This window comes from Vulpes vulpes, chromosome 15, assembly GCF_048418805.1.
Source record: "Vulpes vulpes isolate BD-2025 chromosome 15, VulVul3, whole genome shotgun sequence".
NCBI classification, from domain to species: Eukaryota; Metazoa; Chordata; class Mammalia; order Carnivora; family Canidae; genus Vulpes; species Vulpes vulpes.
Window position 1 is genome coordinate 78793412 of NC_132794.1, and position 24742 is coordinate 78818153.

General features: G+C 40.3%; 1 protein-coding gene across 3 annotated transcripts in view; it reads right to left on the reverse strand.

The window, feature by feature from the left end:
- Window positions 1–3310: 3310 nt before the first annotated feature.
- Window positions 3311–24742, reverse strand: part of ERCC6 (ERCC excision repair 6, chromatin remodeling factor) — a 73706-nt gene continuing 52274 nt past the window's right edge. For all 3 annotated transcript variants that reach the window (XM_025989777.2, XM_025989770.2, XM_072739290.1), the window contains 12 exons: window positions 24276–24452; window positions 19995–20111; window positions 16138–16233; window positions 14112–14324; window positions 13563–13673; window positions 13015–13134; window positions 12431–12525; window positions 10743–10888; window positions 9959–10657; window positions 8264–8468; window positions 7603–7681; window positions 3311–6489 (listed from right to left, as the gene is read on the reverse strand). In XM_025989777.2, the coding sequence (XP_025845562.2) occupies window positions 6070–6489; window positions 7603–7681; window positions 8264–8468; window positions 9959–10657; window positions 10743–10888; window positions 12431–12525; window positions 13015–13134; window positions 13563–13673; window positions 14112–14324; window positions 16138–16233; window positions 19995–20111; window positions 24276–24452 (2478 nt within the window). In that variant the 3' untranslated portion in view covers window positions 3311–6069. The remainder of the gene's footprint in view (window positions 6490–7602; window positions 7682–8263; window positions 8469–9958; window positions 10658–10742; window positions 10889–12430; window positions 12526–13014; window positions 13135–13562; window positions 13674–14111; window positions 14325–16137; window positions 16234–19994; window positions 20112–24275; window positions 24453–24742) is intronic.

The following is a 24742-nucleotide window of genomic DNA, read 5'->3' on the forward strand; positions in this document are numbered from 1 at the left end:
AGTTGTTAATCTTACTGAAGTTCCCTTGTAAATAATGCATCATCTTTCACTTGCTATTTTCAAGGTGTTCCCTTTGTCTTTGATTTCAGAATGTTTACTATGATGTGTCTGTGGGTCCCTTTGTGCTTATCCTGCTTGGAGTTCCTTGAGCTTCATGGAGATTTCTCAAAAAACTTGGGAAGTTTTCAGCCATTATTTGTTTATTTTTCTTCTTTCTTTCCCCTCTCCTTCTGGCACTCTCATGCATACATTGGTGCACCTAATGGGGTATTGTTCTTCTGAGGCTCTGTACATTTTTTCTTCATTTTCTTCCCTGTTCTTTGGATAGCATCATGATCTCTACCAATCTATCTGCAAGTTGGCTGAATCTTTCTCCTGACAGTTCAAATTTCCTCCTGAGCCCATCTAGTGAATTTTTAATTTGTTGTACTTTTTAATTCCATAAACTTAGTTTCTGCAACTTGGAGCTGGAGGGAATGAAAAAGGCTAGCAGCATGCCCCTCTCAGTGAGATATTGTATCCCTTGGGGACTGCTGAAGGGAACCTAACCCTTCAGGCTAAACCCACCTGGAATACCGTATCTGTCATCACAACTGAAGTGGGAGAAGGCAGGGAAAGAATGGATTATGGCTAAAGAATCACAGATTCTTGCTGTTTTTAACACGATTTAGTAGCTTTTCTTGACTGTCTCTTCATTTGCAGTATGTCCTTAGGATTATTTCCAGAAACACTAAAGGATTTGGGGGGAGGCGGATGTCTTTTAATATTTTGCCCAGTTATTTGCCATTCTGCTTTCTGAATGGCAAGTCCATGTAGTTCCTCACACCGCCATTATGGAAGTGGAAGTCTAAAAGACATTTGATTGTGTACTTTATGACACTAAGATATCTAAAGGAGAAAACTACACAATTAAATCAGTGGTGAGGAAAAAGCATTTAATAAAACTCAACACTGGATTTAGGACTGGAAAGGGCATTTCCTTAACCTGATAAAGACCATCTGCTACAAAATAACAGCAACTGCATAGTTAATGGTAAAACTTTATAAGTTTATCTTTCACATAAGAAATAAGACAAAGAGGCCAACTGTTGCCATTTATATTCATTACCATATTGGAGGTATATAAAGTATGTAAGTATTGGAATAGAAGAAACGCAATTGTCATTATTTGCAGCTGACATGAATGTTACATGCAGGACAATTTATAGACTATTAGGATTAGTAAAATAATTTAGCAAGATTGCTAGATACACACCAATATGTAAAATCAACAGTAGTCTTATGAACTAGAAAATGTCTTTTAAATGTCATTTACTATAGCAATCAAAACTGTAGGATAGGCATAAATGTAAGATGTGCATGACTTTATTATAAGGGGAAGATATAGTGGAATTATGTCTTCATAATAGATATGTATTAAAAATGCCCTACCCATAGATGAGAAACTCAAGATCATAAACAATCCTCCCCAAATAATCTGTATAATTACAATTTTGAAAACAAGAATCTAAATGTGACGTGATCTCAAAAATTTACATGGAACTAGGAACTAAGGCATTTTTGGAAGATGAGGGGAATCGTTCCACCATATGTGATAGCCAATTATAGAGTTACAATGATTAAAACTGGGTCATTGGCAAAGTTAGATAACTGAATCAATTTAACAGAATATAGAGCCCAGAAATACTCCCATAGTTACATGAAAGTTGGATATAATCATAGAAATAGCTTCACAAATCAGGAGGGAAAAATGGGATATATTTTTTTAAAAAGGTGTTAGGAAAAATAACTTTCCATATGGAATTTACAAGTGAATTTATGAGAATGTAATCATGACCTTGGGTTAGGAAAGGACTTTTAAATAGGGAAACGAAACATGGAAAAGACTGAGTTCAACTATACTTGATTTAAAACTTCTATATGATAAATGACATCATATGCAAAGTAGATACATGAATGTTCTATTTCCCCACATTCTTATGTAAGAAAGATTCCCCCAACCAAAACTAAAAATCTATAAAATACCTGGGAATAAGCCTAATATGAAATGTGGCAAGACCTTTATGAAGAGTCATTAAAATTTTATCAAAGAATATAAAATACTTTAGTAAAATGAGACCTATCATGATCCTAATGGGAAAAAATTGTATTAATTTGAATAAGTCGATTATCCTCAAATCAATGAATAAACTGATGCAATCCTAATCGAAAGAGCAACACAATCTTAGTAACATAACAAACTGATTCTAAGATTCACCTGGAACAAGAAATACACAAGACAATGGGGGCAGAGGCAGGAAGGACTAGGAATCTGACTGTAGACAGCAAAACAGTACAAAGTCAGTCAGTGAAGAGTATGGTTGGGAGAATAGACATCTGGATCCATTGTCCAGGAAGAGACAACTTAGCATACAATAGACTTGACATTTCAGACGGAGAGAAGAATGAACAGAGAAAAGAACAAAGAATGAAAAGCTTCAATAATAATTGGGATGATTGCCTTTTCATTTTGTTTGGGGGGAGGGACCCTCAAATATTTATAAGCAATTATAAAACTAGACAAATGTGATGTGCACAGGCAATACTCAAAAATACCTACAAATGGCCCCAAAACATGCAAATGTTTGGTTTTATAAGTAATCAGGGAAACTGAAGTTCAAACAAGGTATTTTCAACTACAAGATTGGTTAAAAACAAAACAAAAACAAAGATCTCTCGAGTTTGATGGTTGGCAAGACTGTGGAGAATGGGTCTTCTTATGGAATGTAAGTGGAAGGAAGCAGTTTCATTACATCCATTAAAATTAAAAATCTGTCACTTTTTCACTATGTGGAATTTAAGAAACAAAACAGATGAACATAGAAGAACGGAAGGAAAAATAAGATGAAAACAGAGAGGGAGGCAAACCATAAGAGACTCAACTATAGGAAACAAACTGAGGAGGTGGATGGGGGGATGGGGTAACTGGGTGGTGGGCATTAAGGAGGGCACTTGAAGTAACTTGCACTGGGTGTTGTATACAAATGATGAATTACTGAATTCTACCTCTGAAACCACTAATACAGTATATGTTAATTAAATCAAAATTATAAAACCTTTTTAAAAAATTTTAAAATATCTGTATCATTTTTAATCCAGCAGCTCCGTGAAGGTAGAGATATAATTGCAGGGATGAAAAGATGTCTTGTATGTAACATTAAATGAAAAGCTAGCTGCAAAACAGTAAGGATGATACAAATCCCATCTACATTAAATCACATACATAAAGCAAAGCTAGTTCGGTAATAAAAGAGACTCCAAAAGACAGTGGTTTAAGCAAGTCAGGAATTTATTTTGGTCTTAAATAACAGGTAGAAGGAAAGCAGCTCAAGGCTGGCAGGCCAGCTTCTCCAGTCTCAACACACCACCTCTGTAGCTTCCATATCACTGCTTAAGCTCCCCCTGGAATCTCACCCAAAAAGGAGCATACCCCACTCCCTTATTTAAGGGCCCATTCTGGAAGTTCCACGTATATCCCACTGCCCAGTCACGGGGCCACAATTAACTCTAAGGGAGGCAGGAAAGTGGAGTCTTCAGCTGAGCAGCCATGCATCCAGGTAAAACTCCAGAACCTTGTTAGTGAAGGAAGGAGGTGTATTTGCAAATACATGGCAAACAGCCTGAAAGAACACACACTGAATAAAATCCTTATCTCTGGAATGGGAGCAGGAACAGTGAGGAGACAAAGTTACTGCCTGAAATTTTTAAAACAGTGATAGTATATTCATGTATGAACTAAGGAAGTCTTAAAATTTCACAAAATTTAAAATCCTTTACTGTAGCTTGGTACTAATATAACACGCTAACTACATTAAATCTATCTACATTGTACAAAGCTTTTAAAGTTCCAGAAAGTGGATTCTATCTAAATGAATAAGTTACTCTATCATCTATCTATGGTAGTTACTCTCTACCATCTTCCTCTAAGCCTATCTACCTTGGAGGCATGATGACAATCTTGATACATGTCCACACTGAGACACAAGCAGGGCAGCAACCTGCCCAAGGTCTCAGCATGTTGGTGGCAGAGCAGAGACACAAACTAAGGTGAGGACCACCCTGCTTTTACTGCATCATAGCTTTTGATGGTATTTTCTATTGGATGAGAAGCCTGCAACTTCTCTCACTCAGTAGAGTTCAGATTTCAGACAGAAAGATAATGAACTGCATTCAATCTGAGAATAGGGGGAAAGCAATTTTCTTACAGGCTAATGATCACAAAAATAAAAATAAAAAAAGAATTTCCCAGAAACAAAACAGTCATGAGTTTTGACTCCCTCCTGAGCCAAATTCTCAAGTTTAGAATTTATTGAGCTGTTTAAAAATCCCTTCTATGACTTCTAGATAATGACAGCAAACAATAATAGAATCTTCTTCCTCTAATATATCACTCTAAATACAGAATAAAATGAGTAAGCCAGAATTAAAAAAAAAGCAGCAGAAAATCCTGGTGAGAATCATGACTCTATGACACATCCTGCCTACAGGGAGGGCTCTTTGGCCCAAGCTATTTAACAAAATCTCAAAATGGAGAGGTAAAACATAAATCCTCCAACCAGAGCGGCATGGTCCCCAGCAGAGGCTTTTCCCAATCCCCAAATCCAAATCCCTTCTCTCTGGGTCACAGGGAAGAGTATACAAATATGGACAGAGCTGCTCATCTGCAACATAAGTAAACGGCTTGGGAGGAAGGTAAGCATGATACAGAAAAAGCAGAGCGGAAAAATAGCATGCGAGAGAGAACCCAAGGAACAAACTGCACTGGAACATCTCTAGAAAAAATTTAAACAATGTAATGAATTTAAGAAAACAAGACTTCAGAGCTGATAAAACAATAAGGAAACAAGAAAATCAAGGCTAAGGGAACAAAGTAAGGATCAAAACAATACCATCACAGAACTATAAATACATAAGCAATAGCCAGAAAACAGCTGAAATTTCAGCCAGAAAACAGCTGAAAACCAAACCTCTAGAACAGGAGAGTCACAGTGAATGCAAAGGACAACTGGAAAGAATATAATACATAAGGAGAACAACAGTCCCCAATACAAAGTAATCAGCATCCGTAGAAAAGCAAATAAATAAAATTTAAAACACTCAAAGTCATCTCCCTGCGGGTCAGCAGAGAGCACGGGCCCCAACAGCGGTCACTACAAGGCAACCATGGCATGTTGGCTGTGGTCTAGAGTAACACTGTGTGCATATGTATGTTGGCTGTTTTGTTTTTTTGTTTTGAGGGGTTTTTTTGGCTGTTTTATTTGTACTTGCCTTTGGTTCTGCTTAAGTTTTTGTGTAGTTTTTTCAAGATAATAAATTTTATTTTCCTAAAACCAACACTCCCTGTAGCGGGGGAAAAGATGCCCTTTGTTTAAAGTAAAGCCATTATAAGCTGAGTACACTAAACCTTCTGCAAGTATAGGTCTCCTCATTTATTACCACGCTATTTCATGCCTTACTAATGAAAATATGTGCCGATTTATCAGTACCTTAAAAGGAAGACCGTTTAAAGGCAATTAATATATTTAAAAGACAAGTCTGATTTTTTTATGGGTAGCAAATGATAAATTTAAACATTTAAAAGCTATGCACCAAACATAAATATTTGTTATCAGATACTGGTGAACTAATTTATTGAATAGGTCTGACTGAACATAAGACATGTTTTTAGCACCAATAAAAAGAATTCTTGAGATATCTGGCCTACAAACATCTAAATGAACAGCAATGTGCTCTCTGATGGCATCTTTTGGATAAAGGAACAAATGCAATCCAAGGATTAACTGTTAGGTCCCTGATTTTATAATGCATTTAATTCATGGTGTCAAAATAAAAATACCAACCCAAGTATTTTTAAAACTTTTAAGTTTTGGAGATGAATTTCTTCTTCCTTAAAGTTTTAAATTATGAGGTAGATATCATTCAAAGTAAACATCAAATGATGCCAACTTGTTGACGAACATGATAATTAATCATAGGATTAATAATCAGAAATTTCCATTAGGAAACTGAGAATTTAAAAAATAATGTTGGTCAGCAGTATTCTGGCTTAAGTTTCCAAATTCCTTCACCACTAGAAGTTCTATGAAAAGTACATAGATTTCTCAACAGTTGTCGAAAGACACAAGACTGTGAGGCTGACAGCTTCGATTCAAACTCCTGTAGTATCTCCTGAGTGCTTGCCTGGCCATCCACACGGGCCTGAAAAGCAATGAAGTTTCTCATTTCCACCAGCAGGTCATCGTGTTCCGTGGTGGGGGGTGGTGGAGCAGGAGCCTCTTGGTGTGCATTTTCACTTTCCAGCCGCTGTGGCAGAATCAGGTGGTTCCTAGCTCTCATTTTAGCCAACAGTGAGGATGAAGGGAGAGCCCCAGGTGAAGACTCTGTATCTTCCACTTTTCCACTGAAGTGCTCAGAAGCATTATCCTTTCCATCTTTTCTTGGGACACCATCCTGGAGAAAGAAAACCACTGCAGTGACACACCAGCTTCTAGTTCATGCTCTCACTATTTTCCCAAAGGCCCTGAGGAGCCATAAACACTTGAGCCCATGGCAATGAGGCTGCCAGGAAGGAAGGAGATGCCATGGAACAGAAAGAGACAGGGAGCAAGTCAAGCACTGAAATCTACCCACCATTAAAGAACATTTCTTTAAAAAAACAAATCCCCCAAACTACACTCTTCCCTGCATCATCATTCTGTGTGGTGAGAGGTGGGGGGCAGGGTAGGGCACTGAGCCTCCCTTTGGTGGGAAAGCCAGTTCCAGGAGGCACGGGTTCTGCAGGTTTTTCCTGTCCTTCCCCCCACACCAGGACACCCTACTCCAGGCACTGTGGGATAAGGAACAATAGCAGAGCTGTTCTTCCTTCTCTTAACTTTTACATCTTTTGACACTTTCTCATCTTTTGCCCTAAAACACCACCACAATCTGATTTTTCTTCACTATCTCTAATGTTAAAAGAACACAACACGGGAAGCCGAAAAAGGTTCTCTATCCCTAAATGTGTTCATATTAATCTAAAATAGGAGTCTGAACTTGGGAGTCTTCAACTTTCATCAGTAACATAACCACTGAGCAAAAAAGACCGAAGAGAGAGCAGTGAATGATAGAGTTTGCTCTAGTCTTTATTCAGTGAAGCACTCAAGGCATCCGGGGGTTTACAGGACAGGGAGAGATGGGCACAAGGCTCCAGCAGCCAGTTAATACAAACAACATTCCAGGCGGTTTTCATGACCTTCATTCTAGAGGGCAGTGCTCTGTGGAGCTGGTATTCACCTCTGGATGGAGCAGGTTGCCTGGGCAGCAACTCACACATCACTTATTCCCTGACTTTCAGAGAGCAAAACAGAGATTCTGCTATGGAGTTGGGTTTAAGACTTTGTCTTTTACAAAGCTGTCTGGCTCTTTCAGCTTCAGATGAAAGTGCTTCATTAATCAGAGCATACAACACAAATACCAGGTGTCATTATGCCAGCGGTTTTCCTCATATCCCCATCAGGTTAAATTTTCATGGCAATTCAGTCAAATAAGTCTCACACCCAAAAATTATCAAGGCTTTCACATTACCTGGCATTTCTCCTTTGACGATGCTGAAGAAGGATGCTGCACAGAGAACTTGGAATTCCTTTTCTGACCAAATCTACTCCTAAATAAGGAAAAGAATCACACAGTAGATAAAATGTTTGCTTTTGTGATTGAGAGACAAAATTTCCCTTTCAACAACTTAATCTTCTCCTGGAAAAATTTTCTTCTGCATGATTATTCTTCCACAGCCATGCCGCTCATTCCCTTCAATTTTTCTCCTTTACTCTCCTAGGAAGAGTCTCAAGTCAGAACCTCTCAATAACTTGTTCAACATATGATGGAAAGTACTGTCAAATTCGAGATAGGGAATTATTCTAAACGAGCATACCAAATAGCACAGTAGTTACTGACTGCTGAACAACGGCTGATCATCTCATTAAAGTGTAATCACTACTCTGTATCTCTTATTGTTAACATCATCTCTTAAACAAAACAATACAGTTTTCTCCCTGAAAACTCAGCTTTGGAGAGCAGGGGACAATGTAAGGAAGAACATAAGATTATAAATGTTTTTTGCCAAGTCACGCAAATCTGGCTGACCTGACCCCTCCCTGAGAGATTTTCTAGCACGCCTGCCCTGACTTTACTGCTAGCCTACATGGTCTGACCTCCTCACATGCATGGCAGAGCAGTAATGTCTTACTTTATGCCTGCTGGTGCACCAGAAATGCCCCTATGGCCCGTCCAGGTGGGAACACCAGACGATGCCCCCAGACATTGCTGACGAGAGAGCCTCAGCGCTTTCAGAGCATCCTGGGCCACTCGGTTGGCCTCTGCCTCCACCAGCACATAATCTGGATCAGCTCCATCCATGATAGCATCATGTCTCATGACACTGTGCACACCGACTAGCAAGAACAAAGGAAACAGTGACATATTATTTCAGTTTGTATATTTTTTCTTCTGTATAATCTAATATATTGTGGGTAGAGAAAAAATACTGAACACTTGTAGCTATTTGCCAAGTTGACTATTATGACCCAGGAACGTTATAAATGTGATCACCACTTAGCCCTCATCACTACCCGACAAAGCACGAACTATTAACTATCCCTGTTTTATAATAATTGAAGCATAAGCCTTTGTCAACACAACTTCAACATCCTTGCTATCTGGAAAAATTTAAAGCCTTCTATTAATCAATTCTCTATTGAAGGAATAAATATAAAAATAGAAACCAGAATTATAAAATTTCTAAAAAGTAATGATCATGAAAATGCTACTTATCAGAATTTAATGCAGTTTATCTGGAAAATTCGTAGCCTTAAATATTTGTATATCAATAAAATGAAAGAATAAAAACAAATGAATTAAATTTCCAAGTCAAAGATTCTTATAAAAACTGAGCCAAAAAACTCAACAAAACACAACAAAAACAAAAGCACAAGGAATAAAGATAAAAACAAAAATAAGAGAACAACCCTAGATCTAATTAATAAATTAAAATAGTTTATTTTTTAAAAAATCACAAAATAGACAAACCACTAGCTTAACCTGACCAAAAAAGGGTTGGTGGAAATACTAAAAGTCAGAAATGACAAGGGAGAAATTATCTTGAAACAGAAGCAAATTTTAAAAAATTATTATAAGAATATTTTTAATGCCTCTGTGCAAATAAACTTGAAAACTAGACAAAAGAGATCATTTCCTAGGGAAACAGGCTAGTAACAGCAGGAAGAGTAGAAAGTCACCAATAAACTTTCTTATGGTAAAGTATCAGGCTCAGATGGTTTCTATCTGAAATGCCGTAGAGAAACCTGGCCTTCCCACACCAAGAACCACAAATAGTGATCTCTGGTAACTCAGGGCCATCACACTGGCCGGAACAACAGGCCGACACCCCCAGGAACAACTAAGCTGTGCTGGGCTGCTCCTCCCCAGTCCTGAGCAACTGTTGAATCTGCTTTCCTGAGTTTTCTCTCCCTTGACATTAGCAATCTATTAGTGATCAGCTTTTCTATTTCCAGAGTGCCTACCTCTGGCCATGCCTCTGCCTCTCCCCCATGACTGTTAATCTCTGTGGTTGAAAAATCAGATAAATACAGCATGTACAGAACCTTCCTATTACTCACTACTGTTCAGATAGTACAAACCTACTTAAAGCACTGCAGCCTTCTGTATGTGGTTATAAGTCAAAGTTTCAAATTCCTCTAGGTCTTCAGAAAAGACAGGTGAATACTATTGTCAAAATGTCAATACAAAATCTGAATTTTAGAAGAATAAAATACCTCCAGCTGAGAGCCCACTGTGCCCTGTGAGTAAAGTCTGCCACTGCTAGAAATGGCCTACTCCCCACCTGTTCCCAGCACACCTGTGGCAAATTCAGCAAAAACATTACCTGACTTTTTGAAAAGCTTTTCTAAGACATAATCATCATTGCTCTGTTCACTGGTCTCACTCTCAATTTCACTGTCCTGCTTCTGGTACCGTCTTTTCTTCACCAGGTGTGGAATTCGGGTTCCTTCAAACCTGGCATCTCTACAATGCTTAGTGTTCTTAAGCTTTGACTTTGGCCTCTGAAGTTGCTCCAGGGTCTCTTCTTCCAGCACACTATGTTTTGTTTTTGACTTGTGCTTTGAAAAATTATTTTCCGACTCCTTATTCTCCTGAAGAGGTTCTGTTTGAGCCTGGCAGCTTTCTCTTCTGTCAGAAAGACCTTGCTTTTCATGGATGCTTTCCTCACTAGATAGCCCATCCATTTTGCTAGTTCTTGGAGAACTGGAACAATCCACACGTCCACTAGTCACAAATTCCTCTAGTATAGGTACTGCCTTTGTCTTTTCTTCAGGTCCACCACTGCCAGTGAGATTCCTAGGAGTTTGGGGGGCATCTTTCAAAGGATCGCCTTGATCAGAAGTTATTGCATTTACTCCAGCTCCTTTAGCTGTAAATTTCTCTTCAGATGATGTGGTATCATTTGTGGATGCATTAGAGTCAGGGAACTTACTGCATATTGGAATATTATGGTCTGCTCCAAAGGCCGGTGGAAGTTTTCTTTTTAAATGGAGTTTCGGAGTCTGAACTTCTGAACCAGTTCCTGTAAAGGGGTAAAACACACTCAAGTTATATTACATAATTCTTCTGTAATTTATTACTTTAAGTTAAATTATTTTATGTAATACCTGCAAAAATAGCACTTGTTTCAGTGCTCTGGGATGCACCAGGACTCGTCAGAGTGAACAGCTCATAAAGATCGTTGGACTTGAAAAATCGCCTTTGCTTAGGATCTTTCAGCACTCTGTTTGTCAGAAACTGCTTGAAAATTTGTCTAAAAAGATAAAAAATTAAACTGATAAAAAACAATGTTTAGCTGTACCTCAAAATCCTAGTTATAAAACAATATGAAAGGTATGATAACTGTAGCTGAAAAAATATCTAAATCATCCTCAAACTTTTCACCTTGAAAAATTACAATTCAGAAAGTACATAAAATATCAGGTGGTCCCCCACGCTTTACAGAATTTAAATTACAGAGTATCTTATTATTTATACCCAGGGAGCTTTTTCAATCTCCAATATTCATCACATGTCAGGAAACACCTCTCTACATACAATCATGTGACTCACAGCTCCTCTGAGGTGGAAGGAGTTGGCTTCCTGGACTGCTGGACCAAAAGTCCCCTGACCTACCTTTCTGAGGACCCTTCTGTGATGGGATTCAGGAAACTTCTTACCTGGGCTTTACAAAGCTTTCACTTGAAGCCATTTTACCCACCTTCTGCCTGCTGTTTCATACTCTATACTGAACCTCTACACCACTGTCACTCCTGCCCAGACATCCCTACAAAGCAGTCTCCCCCACTATTCCCCCCAAGGCTAAAGCACATCTAAGGGGAAGCTCTCCCTCACAGGATATAGCTAGTCTCTTGTCCTCTCAGAATAAGAGCCTGAAGAACACGCACCCTATCTGGGAATGGCCCAGTGCATGGTGGTAAGCAGGGAGCCTCAACTGAAAAGCTGGGGTGCAGCTCAAGAATAAAGTCTTCGGCAGAGGATGGAGAGAAGATGGCAGTGTCTCCACCCCACTGTTAAAGGGGCCCTCGCCTAAACACCTACACATTGTACAGAGGGATGGAGAAAGAAACAGGCATCCTGGTCAACCTCTCGCTCAGGGGTATTTGAGCCAAAGATCACCAGGCTACCCATGCTGATCACAGCTGCAATGGTATGTGAAAATTCCATCAGGTATTTCAACTTTGTCACTTCTTAAAATTTTTCTGAAAAAAAGATGGTTCACTATAGTGAACGATACATTTCTCTTAAATAACAATTAAGATGAAGTTCACACATAAGTAGTCCTTGATGTTTAATAAGGTAGAAAAATGATTGGGTTCAAAGATATTTTTTAAAAACTCACAATAATAATAAATTTACTTTAACGAGAAAGAAAAAAAATACAAAAACAAAACAACAAAATCCCCATATATCCTTTAAGTTATAGTAACTATTGCTCTAAGATGAAAATACTTTTTTTTTAAATCTTTTTTTTTTAAGATTTTATTTATTTATTCATGATAGTCACACACACAGAGAGAGAGAGGCAGAGACATAGGCAGAGGGAGAAGCAGGTTCCATGCAGGGAGCCTGACGTGGGATTCGATCCCGGGTCTCCAGGATCACGCCCCGGGCCAAAGGCAGGTGCCAAACCACTGCGCCACCCAGGGATCCCTGAAAATACTTTTTTAGAGCAATACATTTTAAAAATTCCTAGCTCAAAATCCTGGTGGCATACTTCTATATCTACATCCTGCACACGCTACAGCCAGGACAGCAGTCTCCAGTCACAGAGCAGGCAGGCATCTGTACTGACCGGTGGTAAATCTTTTCTTCAATGGTACCCGCAGTCAGAAGCCTGTACACCGTCACCTGCTTCTTTTGGCCTATCCTCCATGCTCGCTCCCGGGCCTATGGCAGAGAGATACATCTCAACAAGTGCCCTTCCCAATGACAAGCACCCTTCCCAATGACAAGTGCCCTTCCCAAGGACAAGCGCCCTTCCCAATGACAAGGGCTGCAACTAAAAGAAACAGAGACAGCGGGGTGCTTCCTTTCCTTGCCAAAGCTAAAATTCTAGCTAATGACACTAAATATAGCTAAGGTGTACTAAGGAAGATAAACAGGCAGGTGACAAAGACATATTTAGCCACCTCTACCTAAAAAACAATGTGTTTATTTGTACTTTATGCACTTTCTTTGTACCCCAGATGTAGTGATGAATACTACAGATAAACTGCTAAAGACTCTTCCCAACTATGAGGCTAGACAGGGTCTTCCTCCATGCCGAGGCCTAGGCAACAACCAAAATGGGAGCCCTATGCAGAAACGGACAGGGGCACCAAAGGCCCCTCCCAAGTGCTGGCCACTCAATTGTATGTCACTCACACACTCCTTTACCTGTGTATCTGTGCTTGGGTTCCAGTCGGGATCATAGATAATGACTCTATTAGCCCCTGTCAGGTTGACTCCGATGCCACCCACCCGGGTGGTCAGAAGAAACACAAATATGGATGTGTCCTAGAGTAAGATGCACAATATCTGGTATGCACATTTAAGACTAGTTACAGCTCTTCACTTCTATCTTTACATATTCTGCACATGGAAACCTCTTCCCAATACAAGGGATGGGTTATGTCCTAGAGACTGCTGGTAGGTCAAGATCCCATCTCACAGCTCCTGTTTTTAATACCAATTATATTGGCAATATCTCAGAATTGGCTTTTCAAGAAGGAATACACATTCTTTCTTTACACACACATACACATACACATACACATACACACACACATACACACATATCTAAGAATACCCAGAGTTAAAAGCAGAATGTCTCTCTTTACCTGCTGCCCGTCCCAGTATAAGCAGGGCACAGGTGGGTGAGGCTATTCTTCCTTCCCCTGCATGGAGTAGCACTATTTGACTTTACTGTTAAATTCACTTGTTACCTCATTATATCTTGTAATCAGTGGTTGTCTTGAAGCTATTGCAGTGGTACCATCCATTTTGAGGTAAGAATACTTCTGGGCTCTAAGGAATACTTCAAGTATGTCCAACATCTGTTTGGGAGAGGGGATAGGGGATAACAGTTTAAAAATCAAATATAAACCTCCAGTGAGTATGTCCACATTTGTCTAAATAGTCATGCCTTCCCCAATAGGTTTAAATTAAAAGGAGCTTCTTGCTTTGAGGCAGATAAATATTACTACTACAAGAGTATTTTTGGTATTTCCTTACTATTAATTCTTACAGGGTATCTATCTGAGATCAAATCCAAACTTGCCCACACCCTAGAACCACATGGTACACCTTTCAAAAGAGTCAGCTTCTGGACACCAACTCTTCAAGCTCCCAAAGAGATTTGTAGGCTGCCACTTCAGTATCAGCAGGTGAATTTGCTTTTAGAATGATTATTTTAGATTATATCCCATTTTCTTAATAACTGGTTATAAGTCTTAAAAAATCAAATTGTTTCTTTACAAAGTCTGTATGCTCACTTGTCTTGACTGAGAAAATAGCAATACTCGTTGACCCTGCTTGTGCCATATTTTCAACAAGGACTCAACTACTATCATTTTCCCAGAACGTTTCCAGTATCCAAATTGATCTTCTTCTTCGTCATCTGGAATAGCTTTGAGATTCTTCGGGCCTCCAGAAAAAAGATCAGGATGGTTGCAGATTTTTCTTAGGGCTACAAGTCCAGAGAAAATCTATGGTATAAAAGAATTATGTGCATTTGGATTATAACATGTAAATTCTTGATAAGGGAAGTTCTCTGGAAACAAAAACATTCTATGGGACCAAACATCTACTGTTCATATTCAATTGCTGATGGTTTCTTTTCTCTCACTAGAAAGAAAGATATGCAATTCACAGCATATAAAAAAATGACTCATCTTCTATCTTAAAAAAAGTGTAATGCCCATCTAAATTTGGAGAAATCAGGCAGATGACTTAGCAAATGCATTCAAATACTACACTAAGTACTCCTCACTAAAAGTTCTGTAGTTTAACATAAGTCAGTGGTGGAAGTTTCATCTACCTATACATTAGAATATCAGAAAACATCTGCATGGGAAATACACAAATGGGAAAGATATGAGGATGGTTCACCCAGCAGAAGGGCACAGGAGACCAGGAGGGCCTGCCCTCCAGACCCCAGCATGAGGGCATCCTTCACAGCTTCCCAAGTGTGACTCAAATCAAGTTCATGTGTACAAAAGCTCACGGAGAAAAAGAATAAACGTAAGTTAAGCCAATAATCAAAGAGTATGGTAGTTCTAACTCACAAACAACACTTAAATAATTAAGAATCTAAACAAATCAAGAATATTTCAGAACTCCCCCAAGAATCATCTGTAACTCCTCTGTCAACCTCTAGATCTGTGCTTCCAGTACAGTGGCCCCAAGCCACAGAGAGCTAATCTAAGTTGAGATGTGTTACAAATGTAAAATATTTGGGAGATACAGTTTTTTTAAGAGGTAATAATATCGCATTCATAATTAGAAATTTCTGATTATGTATTAAAATAACATTTTTAAATATATCAGGCTAAATAAAATTCATTACCAAAATTGACTTCACCTGTTTTTCTCTTTACCTTTTCTAATGTGACTATTAGGACAATTTAAAAATCATACATGCAGCTTACATTCTGTATCCACAAGTCAGTGCTAATCTAGACCAATTAAGGCTTCACAACTTGGAGGCGCATGAAGATAATAAGTTAAGGGCAGACTTAGGAGAGCTGAGTCAATGTGAATGATTTAAGAACCTCCCATAGAGGTCAAAGATAGAATGAAGAGAAATGGTAAGCCATGGCTAGAACTGAAATGACTTCATTGGAAGAAAAAGATGCGATGGGACCCAAGCAGCCATGCTACTCACAGTCATCTCTTTATCAACCTCTGTGTATAAGTAGGAGAGTGTGTTTCAGAGTATAGTGCTTGATACTCAGCTGTACCTCCAGTGAGAAGAGACCCAAGACTAAGGAAGTTTCGTGTGTCTAATAAATCACAATTCATACTTTAGGATCCTGAAGCACAAAGAAACTGAATAGTTCATATGGAGCTTCAAAGTATATGCTGATTATAAACCTACTACATATGCTTACTGAACATACCAACATCTATTGCTGAGTATTGCCAACAACTAAAATTTAATTACTTACACAAATATTTATAATAATAATTCTTCCTTCATGCACCTGCTAACCCCAGCAGTCCAGAGCCACTTCCCTGTATTCTGCATAGGACCATGCATCCCTGCAGGACTCACCGCTACAGACCTGCTAAACCATGTGATGTGGGGTTCAAGTGTAACTGTGCTGCAATACAGGCAAAAAGACATGTGCTCAAATATAACTGCATTCTCTTACTTTTGGAAGGGCTTTGAATTAAGTGATTGTTCACACCCAAATGTTTCCATGAGTTACCAGTGAAATATGACTAGTACTAATTTCCTTTCCTCCCCTGCTTCCTGACTCCACAATTCATTTCTCCAGTTTCTGTTATTTAGCTGACCTGCATGTCTCCATTGAGAATTCTGTAAACTTCTTTAGAATCGATAAAATTTTGGTAGACTTTATGTTGCTCCTCTGTAAGACGGCAAAATAAGACCTATGGAGGAGGGGAAAAAAGAAAAAAAAAAAACTCCACAGAATTAAAAAATAATAATAATAAAATAATTAAAATATCAACAAAACTTTCTAACCAAAAAAAGCACAATGTATACAATTTTAACAATGTACCACTTATTTTAAAAAGCCAAAACAGTGCTACATCTCAGAGCTAAACAAGGACATAGTCACCCCTTCTCAACAGCCCCTCCACTTTTTCTGTCCATCCACCTTCTGGTCCCCACCCACTATCCCAATAGTCCCTGAAGACTGGTTTCCTTCTCACAACAAAGTTCAGGACCAGGTGCACAAGCCCTTCTCCATCCTAGCCTCTTAGCACTCACCACCCATGCCCCTCACCCACACTTCACTTCAGCACATCTGACAGGGACCCTGCCCTCTCCTGACTTGCCCCCTTTCCTGGAGGTTGAAGCACAGGTTCCCAAGTTTACCTGACCTATCTGTGCCCAACTGTGTCTGTTACTCCATGCCAGAATGTTCCTTGACCTTCTGCCTCTCAATCCTCCTCTCTTTCATGTCCACTGCCATCACCTCATGGCTTGACCCTATTCCTTGGCTAGTCATAAACCCAAGATCTTATCCTTTAGCTATCTCTTTGCCACTCACTACATCTGCCTTGAGGACTTCCAAATGAAGAATGACTCAAACACCTGTCATCTCTGTTCCTTTATGCTAAGTGCTGAGTGCTGCTGGAGAATACCACTCCTCTGGGCAGTGGCCTGCTCCTGGTCTCCAGGGGAATTTTCTATGTACTCCTTGCTCAGTGCATTCTATAAACCCAGAATGGCTGTGACAACACTCCTCATTCTCCCCAAGCCACCCACGCACCTACTCACCTTTGTCTCTACCTCTACTTAAAAACAATCAAACGGGGACAGCTAGGTGTCTCAGTGGGTTAGATACCTGCCTTTGGCTCAGGTCATGATCCTGGGGTCCTGGGATCAGGCCCCAGGTACAGCTCCCTGTTCAGTGAGGAGTCTGCGTTTTTTTTTTTCCCTCTCCCCTGACCCCCCGCTCATGCAATCTCTCTCACACTGTCTCAAACAAATAAAAATCTTAAAAAACAAAGAGACAAAAATAAAAACAGAAACTGAAACTATCAGTCATGATCCTCTAATTTTCACTCCGTAAAATTTATGCACTTTATCCACCTCACTTTGTTTTCCTTTATTTTCAAGGGAACACCTAGCTCCCTGTTCTGGATCTAGGACAACCCTTGACTTTCATACCAGATCTGAAAACCCTCACTTCTTCCTCTCAACAATGATCCACCACCTTAGACTCTTCAAAAACTGATGGCTGAACTCCCTGAAAGGATTACATATAATTATCATCCCCACATCCTTGGCTTTCAGCCTCTCCTGGTCCCAGCACAAGCCTGGAGGGCATGTCTGCTGAGAAAGTGCTGTGGACAAGCTCAATAATGACTTCCTAGCAGCCAGCCACACTGAGCCCCTAGGCCTCATGATTCCACTTCCTCTACCCTACCACCTGCCCTTCTGCCTAGGCCTCCTGTCCTCCCAGGTAGCCCCTCCTGAAACCATATCCACAACACTGCAGCTTTTCTCTGCATGTTCTATGTATGCACCTTGGGCAACCTCATCCCTGCTCATAAGTTTCACACCTTCCCTGATCAGAGGTCACAACTACATCCCCCCTACAACTCTCCTAAGAACCCAAGACCCATTTATAACTGCCTTTTGGGCAAGCAGATGTGCCATGGGCACTTCAAATGAACCGAATAAAACACAACTATCTCTTCCATGCTCTGTCCTTTTAAAGTATCTGGCAGCAGATCCAACCCAACATCTAAACAGGAAACCTGGGAAGCACCTGCCAGCCCCACTACCCTCTGCAATTCAGGCTTACCCTCCCCTCCATGGACTCTGGAAGGACCAGCTAACTCATCCCTTTGTCTCTGTTATCCTTCCTCTCCCAATGCTTTCATATGCTGCTGGAGTAATCTTTTGAAAATATGAACCTGAGTATTTCTATCTCTTGATTTCTTAAATTTGTTTCAGTCTTTTAAATACAATGGCAAAAGAGAAAAGCCTTTCCTCTGTTAACCACAAGGTTAACTGAACTAATTATTCACCACATGCTTAGTGTCTGCAAATCACTGTTTCAGTTCTTACATAGCACTTTAAGGTGAGTAGGACCAAGTCCCATCCCCAAGCAGTTCTATCTAGTCAAGTGGGATCTTACAACTTTTGTGTGTGGGTTTGCTGGGGGATGGGGTGGGTGGGTGCAGCAGGGTGGAGACCAAGGTAGAGGGAACATGACATGCTAATGGAAAAACAAGTGGCACATGTTTGGAAAACAGGAACTGTTTCCAAGCCATTTGCCTTGGCTGCTACATGGATTACAAAGAAGAGTCATTCTGGGACTCCATAGTGAAAATAAATTGGTGCAAATGAGCTAAATTAGGATTCTTGATGGGCAGAGGGATATGCAGGCAGGCCAGTAGAAAGATGAGCCTTGGAAAACTAATCCAGTAACACTGTGCAATACGGAATGGAGTGGAGAGTGCCAACGGCTGGGAAACCAGTCAGACACTGGCTGCGCTAATTTATGAGGATGTGGAGCAAAGAAATGAGAGCAGGAGTAAGGACAAATAAAACAGCACAATAACAGATGAATCTGGAATCAGACATAGCAAGAGCACTGCAGCCCAAGATACTGATGGGAAAAGAAGACTGGTAAGGGGAATGTGAAGATCAAGGGTTTGGGGGTAGGGAGGTTGGGGACAGGGATACAAGCAGCCTTGGTGACACATCTCCAAGATCCTTTCTAGTCTCACCATTGAGAATCTACAATGTATTTACTTTTGGATGTTGCAAAGAGGGTGCAGTCATCTGTTGAGATAACAGAACACTACGATAAGCTTTAAAAGGGTGTCCCTTTTACAGCTTAGGTTAGATGACATCACTCCTTGGCTCAGTATCTCCATGAAATGCCTCCTCACTCCCGGTAAAATCTGAAGTCTTCACCATGACCAGTAGGCCTTGGTGATCTAGCCTCCTTACTGACTTCTCCCTCCATGGGCTCTCAGGCCACACTGCCTTCCCTGCTGGTCCTTGGAGGTACCAACAACCTTCCATTTCCATCGACCTGGAATACTCTTCTTCTGAAACCAACCATGATTCACTTCCTTTACGTTCTTTAGGCCTTTGCTCAAATGTCTGTTTATCAGAGAGACTTCTCATCATTCCTTATAAGAAGCCCACTTCCCCAAACCATGGCCCTACATGCCCACAGTCATCTCTTTATCAACTGATATATCCTCTTACCCTGCTCATTGATTCCTCCACATCACTGCTACTTGCCATGTGTCATATGTGTCTATGACTGTCTCTCCTCAAGAATGAATGTGAGATCCATGAGAGTAAGCAGTTGCACTGTTCACTACTATCTCCCATGAACATGACTGGTACCCGATTCGGAACATGAATGAGTTGGAGGGTTTGACGAAAATGGAGAAGTTCAAAAGTGCAGCTGCAGGGATCTCTGTGTTAATAAGAGAAAGATCAAAGCCTATAGACCAAGGAAGAGTCTTGCTCAGGGCAGATGCGACAGCAGGCTCACCTGCCACAGACAGGTATATATAGATATAAACCAGCTGCCCTGTAGCACCAGCAACCACACCTGTTAGCCTCACCAATTCTGCATGTGAAAAGCACGTGTAAACAGACAGGTGCACCCATACATTAGGATTGGTTTGATAATTCCTGGATTACAGACCTGTTCATTTTTATCTGGCAAAGAAAGGCTCATTTTGACATCTGACTTCATTCTCCGAAGCAGGTATGGATTTATGGTATCTCGTAAGACACATGCACATTTATAAGCAGTTTTAACCTTTAATAAGAGAAAAGGGCAAACAATTACTTATGTTTGATAGATGCATTTGTTCTTACCTCTCAATTGATTCCAAGGTTTAAGACAATTTTAAACCTTGCCCCTCTAATGACCTATGGTTATACAAAATTGGCTGGGAATAGTTAGAAAATGGTTTGGAAAAATAAGAATAAGTTCCATATACTCCAGATGGTGGTATCTTTCATAAGATATCATCAGTAAAAAAAAAAAAAACTTACTAACCAAAATGTATAACAAAAGAACTGGTAATTTTGTGCCCTATTCCTCCTCCATACTTTGTTTTAATAACAATTATGATTATGATTATGATTATACTGTTAGACCCTAAAGTAGAGATTTCTTTGGTTCTCGACTACCCTCTAGGGAAAAAACGGCTTTCAAATAAATCTGTTTATAATCTTGCATTCTCCAAAAGCTACAAAGGAACTGCTGCACTGCAAGACTGCAGATCAAAAGCTAACTCTAGGGGAAAGCTGCAGCCATGGGAGCAACCAGATAATAAGCAGGGATTACTGCCCACTGGGGACTTGGGAGAGTAAGTTCAAGAAAAGCCCTATGATCCCAGAAATGAAAGGTCACTCTACCCTGAGATGGAGCATATGGTTCTGTAATGGAGCATAGCCACATGAGATGGGTATTAACTGTACGCAGAAAAACAAAGACCCATAGCTCAGGAAACACTCCCTCTGCAATTCACTTAAAGGCAAACAAAGAATTCAATAAATTATTGATACTTAAAAAAATCTAAATAGGCTTAACAACCTAGTAAATTAGTATTTAATGGAACAAGAAAAATTACAACCAAAATCTAAATTTAACAAAGTTAGCTGCAAAATGAATGACAATAAAAAGAGCTTGACCATAACAGAGAAAACTCCATGTTAAGAAATTAACATAGTAAAAAACATTTTAAAATAAAAAACAGGATTTACTTGGAATAGCAAAGAGTAACAAGTTCAATTAATCAACAACTTTTAGTTACAGGTAACTTAATAAACGTATCATTCAGACAAAATACCCTTAAGATGATGATCATATTATGGTTTGTAATATAGAGATGAAAAATTTCAAAATTTAACAAGACCTTACAGTCCTACCAAGGAAGCAAGTACACTGTTTAAATTCTTCCTAAAAATATATATAGTATGTTAAGGGAAGTCTCTACATCTCCACCTCTACCCACATTTCTCTCCCCCAGAAGCACGAGTGAGCTGGACAATAATGCTGGAAAACCAGGGCTGGGGTGATGAGTGGCCTGGCTGCCCCTTCCGACTCTCTCTCCTGTCTGTACCTCTCTGGATCCTTCTGCCACTCCTCCCTGTTCCTGGCCCACTGTGGTGAACTCACAGAGGTCAGAGCTCATAGTGGCTAGGGATGTGACACCCAATTCTCCTTCAGAGGAAGAACTAAAACTCTGGAAAGAGCTGGGGATGGGACAGTAAGGAAGACTAAACACCAGCTTCAGCCTTGCTGTCCAGCCACATTCTCAGTCCCTTTCCTAGGCAATCCTGTGCTTCGGGCAATAAAGCTGACCCTCTATTTACTTCCCATCTGCCTTGTTATCTCTCTGTGAGTACACAAAAGGTGGGGACCCAACTGTATTCCTCTTAACTATCACTCCCAGCTCCCCAGTGCCATGGAAACCTAGCTGAGCATGCCTGTCCTTCCTTCCTATTCCTGACAAGGCAGAGTAATAACCACTCCCCAGTTGTCCCTGTCCCAGAGCCGAGTGACCTTAGGCCAGTCACCAAACCACTGAGTCTCAATAACCTTGAGCAAGAAATGGGGAGGTTCTTTTCAGTTCTAAACCTTAAGCTTAACACGCAAAGCCAAGAAGCAGGCCACATTCTTGGCGGTTACAGTTCTTCCCCCTTACCCTCCCTCAGCCTCATGTAGTCATCTCTCCCCTAGGAAGCCTTTCCTGACTCCCACAAGCTCTGATATTGAATATCTCCCCTGATCATAGTCCTCATTTCCCTGTACTATGATCATCCCACTAGAGGGGGAATGCTATTCAACAGAAGGTTCTGATTGGCAGCCACCTCCCATCATTTTAGTCCCAACCTGACATAATAAATATCTGCTGACAGACTATCTTCTTGGGATTCAGTAACTTATGGCAACCATGGACTTAAACAAAAAAACAAATATAAAAACAAGAGCTCTGTTATAACCTACAAAGGGAAAATGGGTAAGTACGCAGACTTCTGAAACAAGGATGTCAGTGAAGAAAGATAACATGTTTCCAAGGTCTCCAAGTCTCTCACTAAAAATGACTTTAATTCCAAAGGAAGGGGTCAACTTTGAAATCTGGTAAATACCACCATTTAGAAATTTGGTAAATACCACCTTACCCAAATAACCAGACACCACTAACTATTACCACCAAGGAAGGAGAGGCCGACAGCTTATGCCTCCAGATGTGAAGCACTGAAAAAGACAAGTCACAGAGCATGGAAGACAAATTCAAAGCGAGGCACATCCTACAAAGTAAGAGGCCTGTAGTTTGGGAAGATCTGAAAGTCATGAAAGGCAAAGCAAGAATATAGAAACTGCTGCAGATTAAAGGAGGACTAAAGAGACAGGGCAACTACCAGAACTCCTGGCAAACATGAATGCCTAGAGACTAGACCTTGGTGCTCAACTTCTTCCTGATTTGGATGTTTCTATGTGGTCAGGTAGGGTGATATCCTTGTTCTTAGGAAATACACACCGAAGGGCTGGGAGGAAAGGGACAGAATGTCTACAACCTGCTCTCCAATGATGCCCGAAAAACAGTCTAAATCTGTGTGCACATGCAAAGAGTGAGGAAAGAAGAGGGAGGGAAGGGAAGATAAAGCCAATGCAGCAAATGTCAGCAAAGGCTAACACCTGGTGAATCTAGGGAAGAGTATGGGAGTTCTTTTTCTAATTCGTGCAACTTTCTAATTCGTAAAACTAGTTCAAAATAAAAATTTCTCCAAGACTGGTATAAATGAAGGACAGTGGGAATTCAGTGGAGGAAGAGGCTTATATAAAAGTTAGTTACAAATCATTCTACCTCAAAATGTAAAAGCTTTTAAAATGCTTTTTGATAATCCCCTAATTTTAAAATTCTTTCATTAAATATTTGTAAACATGGAAATGTTTCTCTTGGTGGATGGCTTTATTTCTGAGTTGGTCATGACCTGGCGGGCACAGGCCCCGTCTGAGGGCTATGCCCCTCACCAAGGCTGAGGCCTGCTTCCAAATGCCACAAACTGCCCTCAGGTCAGCCCCCTGATGTTCCTGTCTGTGACACAACTGCTTTCTGCCAGTCACCCAGGTCTAAAACCTTAGGACTCAGCTCTAACAAGCTCACCACCTCCACCCCACTTCCTTTATCTTATCAGCCCCCACATCTTGTTTGTTCTGCCAAAAAAGACCCCACTTGGAACTTTTTCTCTCTATCCTCTTTCTCAGAGCCACTACCCAAGTCTGGGTCCAGGTCTTCATCACCCTCACCCCTAACAATTCCTGCAGGTGTCTCAAAGCCAGCCTCTATCCCATCACCACCTGCAGCCTGAGTGACCCTCCGAGAGCAACCCTCTTGCAGCCTCCTGCTCAGCTGCCTAAGAGCCTCTGCCTCCCTTTCAAGACCCCTGTTTCTGGCATCTGTACCTTCCCTGCTACCCTACAAGCATCTCTAGTAATAAATCAGGCATGTTTCTTCACTGCCCGTGGCCACACAACATGGCTATGTTCACACTGCTGCCCTAATCTAGAATGCCCCCGCTCTTCTTGACCTGTTTTCCCAGAATCAGGTGAAGGGACACAAGTGTTGCATTAAGTCCTCTCTGAACAACTCCATCTTCCCTAGCTTCCCCTTTTCTAAGTTTTTATACAATCTTATAAGATACACTAAATTATATAGTGTCCAGAACTGATTCATTCTTGTTTCATAATTTCTGACTGCTTTTGAATGCTACACATGATTTTTTTTAAAATCATCTGGAAAAATATGAGCTGTTCAGCAAAAATAATTTTGTGACATTGGGCAAATACCAGTTTACAAGTTTGGCAATTTCCCTTATATTATAAATGACCTGGCTACAAAGTATAGTATTTAGTAGGAACACTTTAAATATTAAAATGCCTAAAAGTGTTACCTGCCTAATACGTTACCTGTACTGGGGAGGCATTTGAATATCCCCCCATGGTAATGGGGACTGAGAACTGCTCCATGAACACGGGCAATGTGCCTAATTTTCCTGGGAAGATGAAGTCAAAGAGCGACCACAGCTCCCGGAGGTTATTTTGCATTGGTGAGCCAGACAAGATGATGCGATGAGGGGTACGGAACTATTTGGAGGAAAGAAAACACTTTTTTTATTAAATTCACTTTTCAAGAGATGATCACCATCCCTAACCCAAAATATTCCCATGCAATCTTGTTATTTAACACTTTTACATGTTGTTTTAGTCATGTCCAAAATGTAGACACTTTACATAGAAAAGACAAATAGGGAAGGATTTTTCTTGTTCAAACTGAATACTAGGATTCAGAGTTGGATTTGGTTACATTCTAACAATTGATCTCTAGAGAGACAGTCAGTAATGCGAACAATCAGAATTTTTAAAACCATGATTAT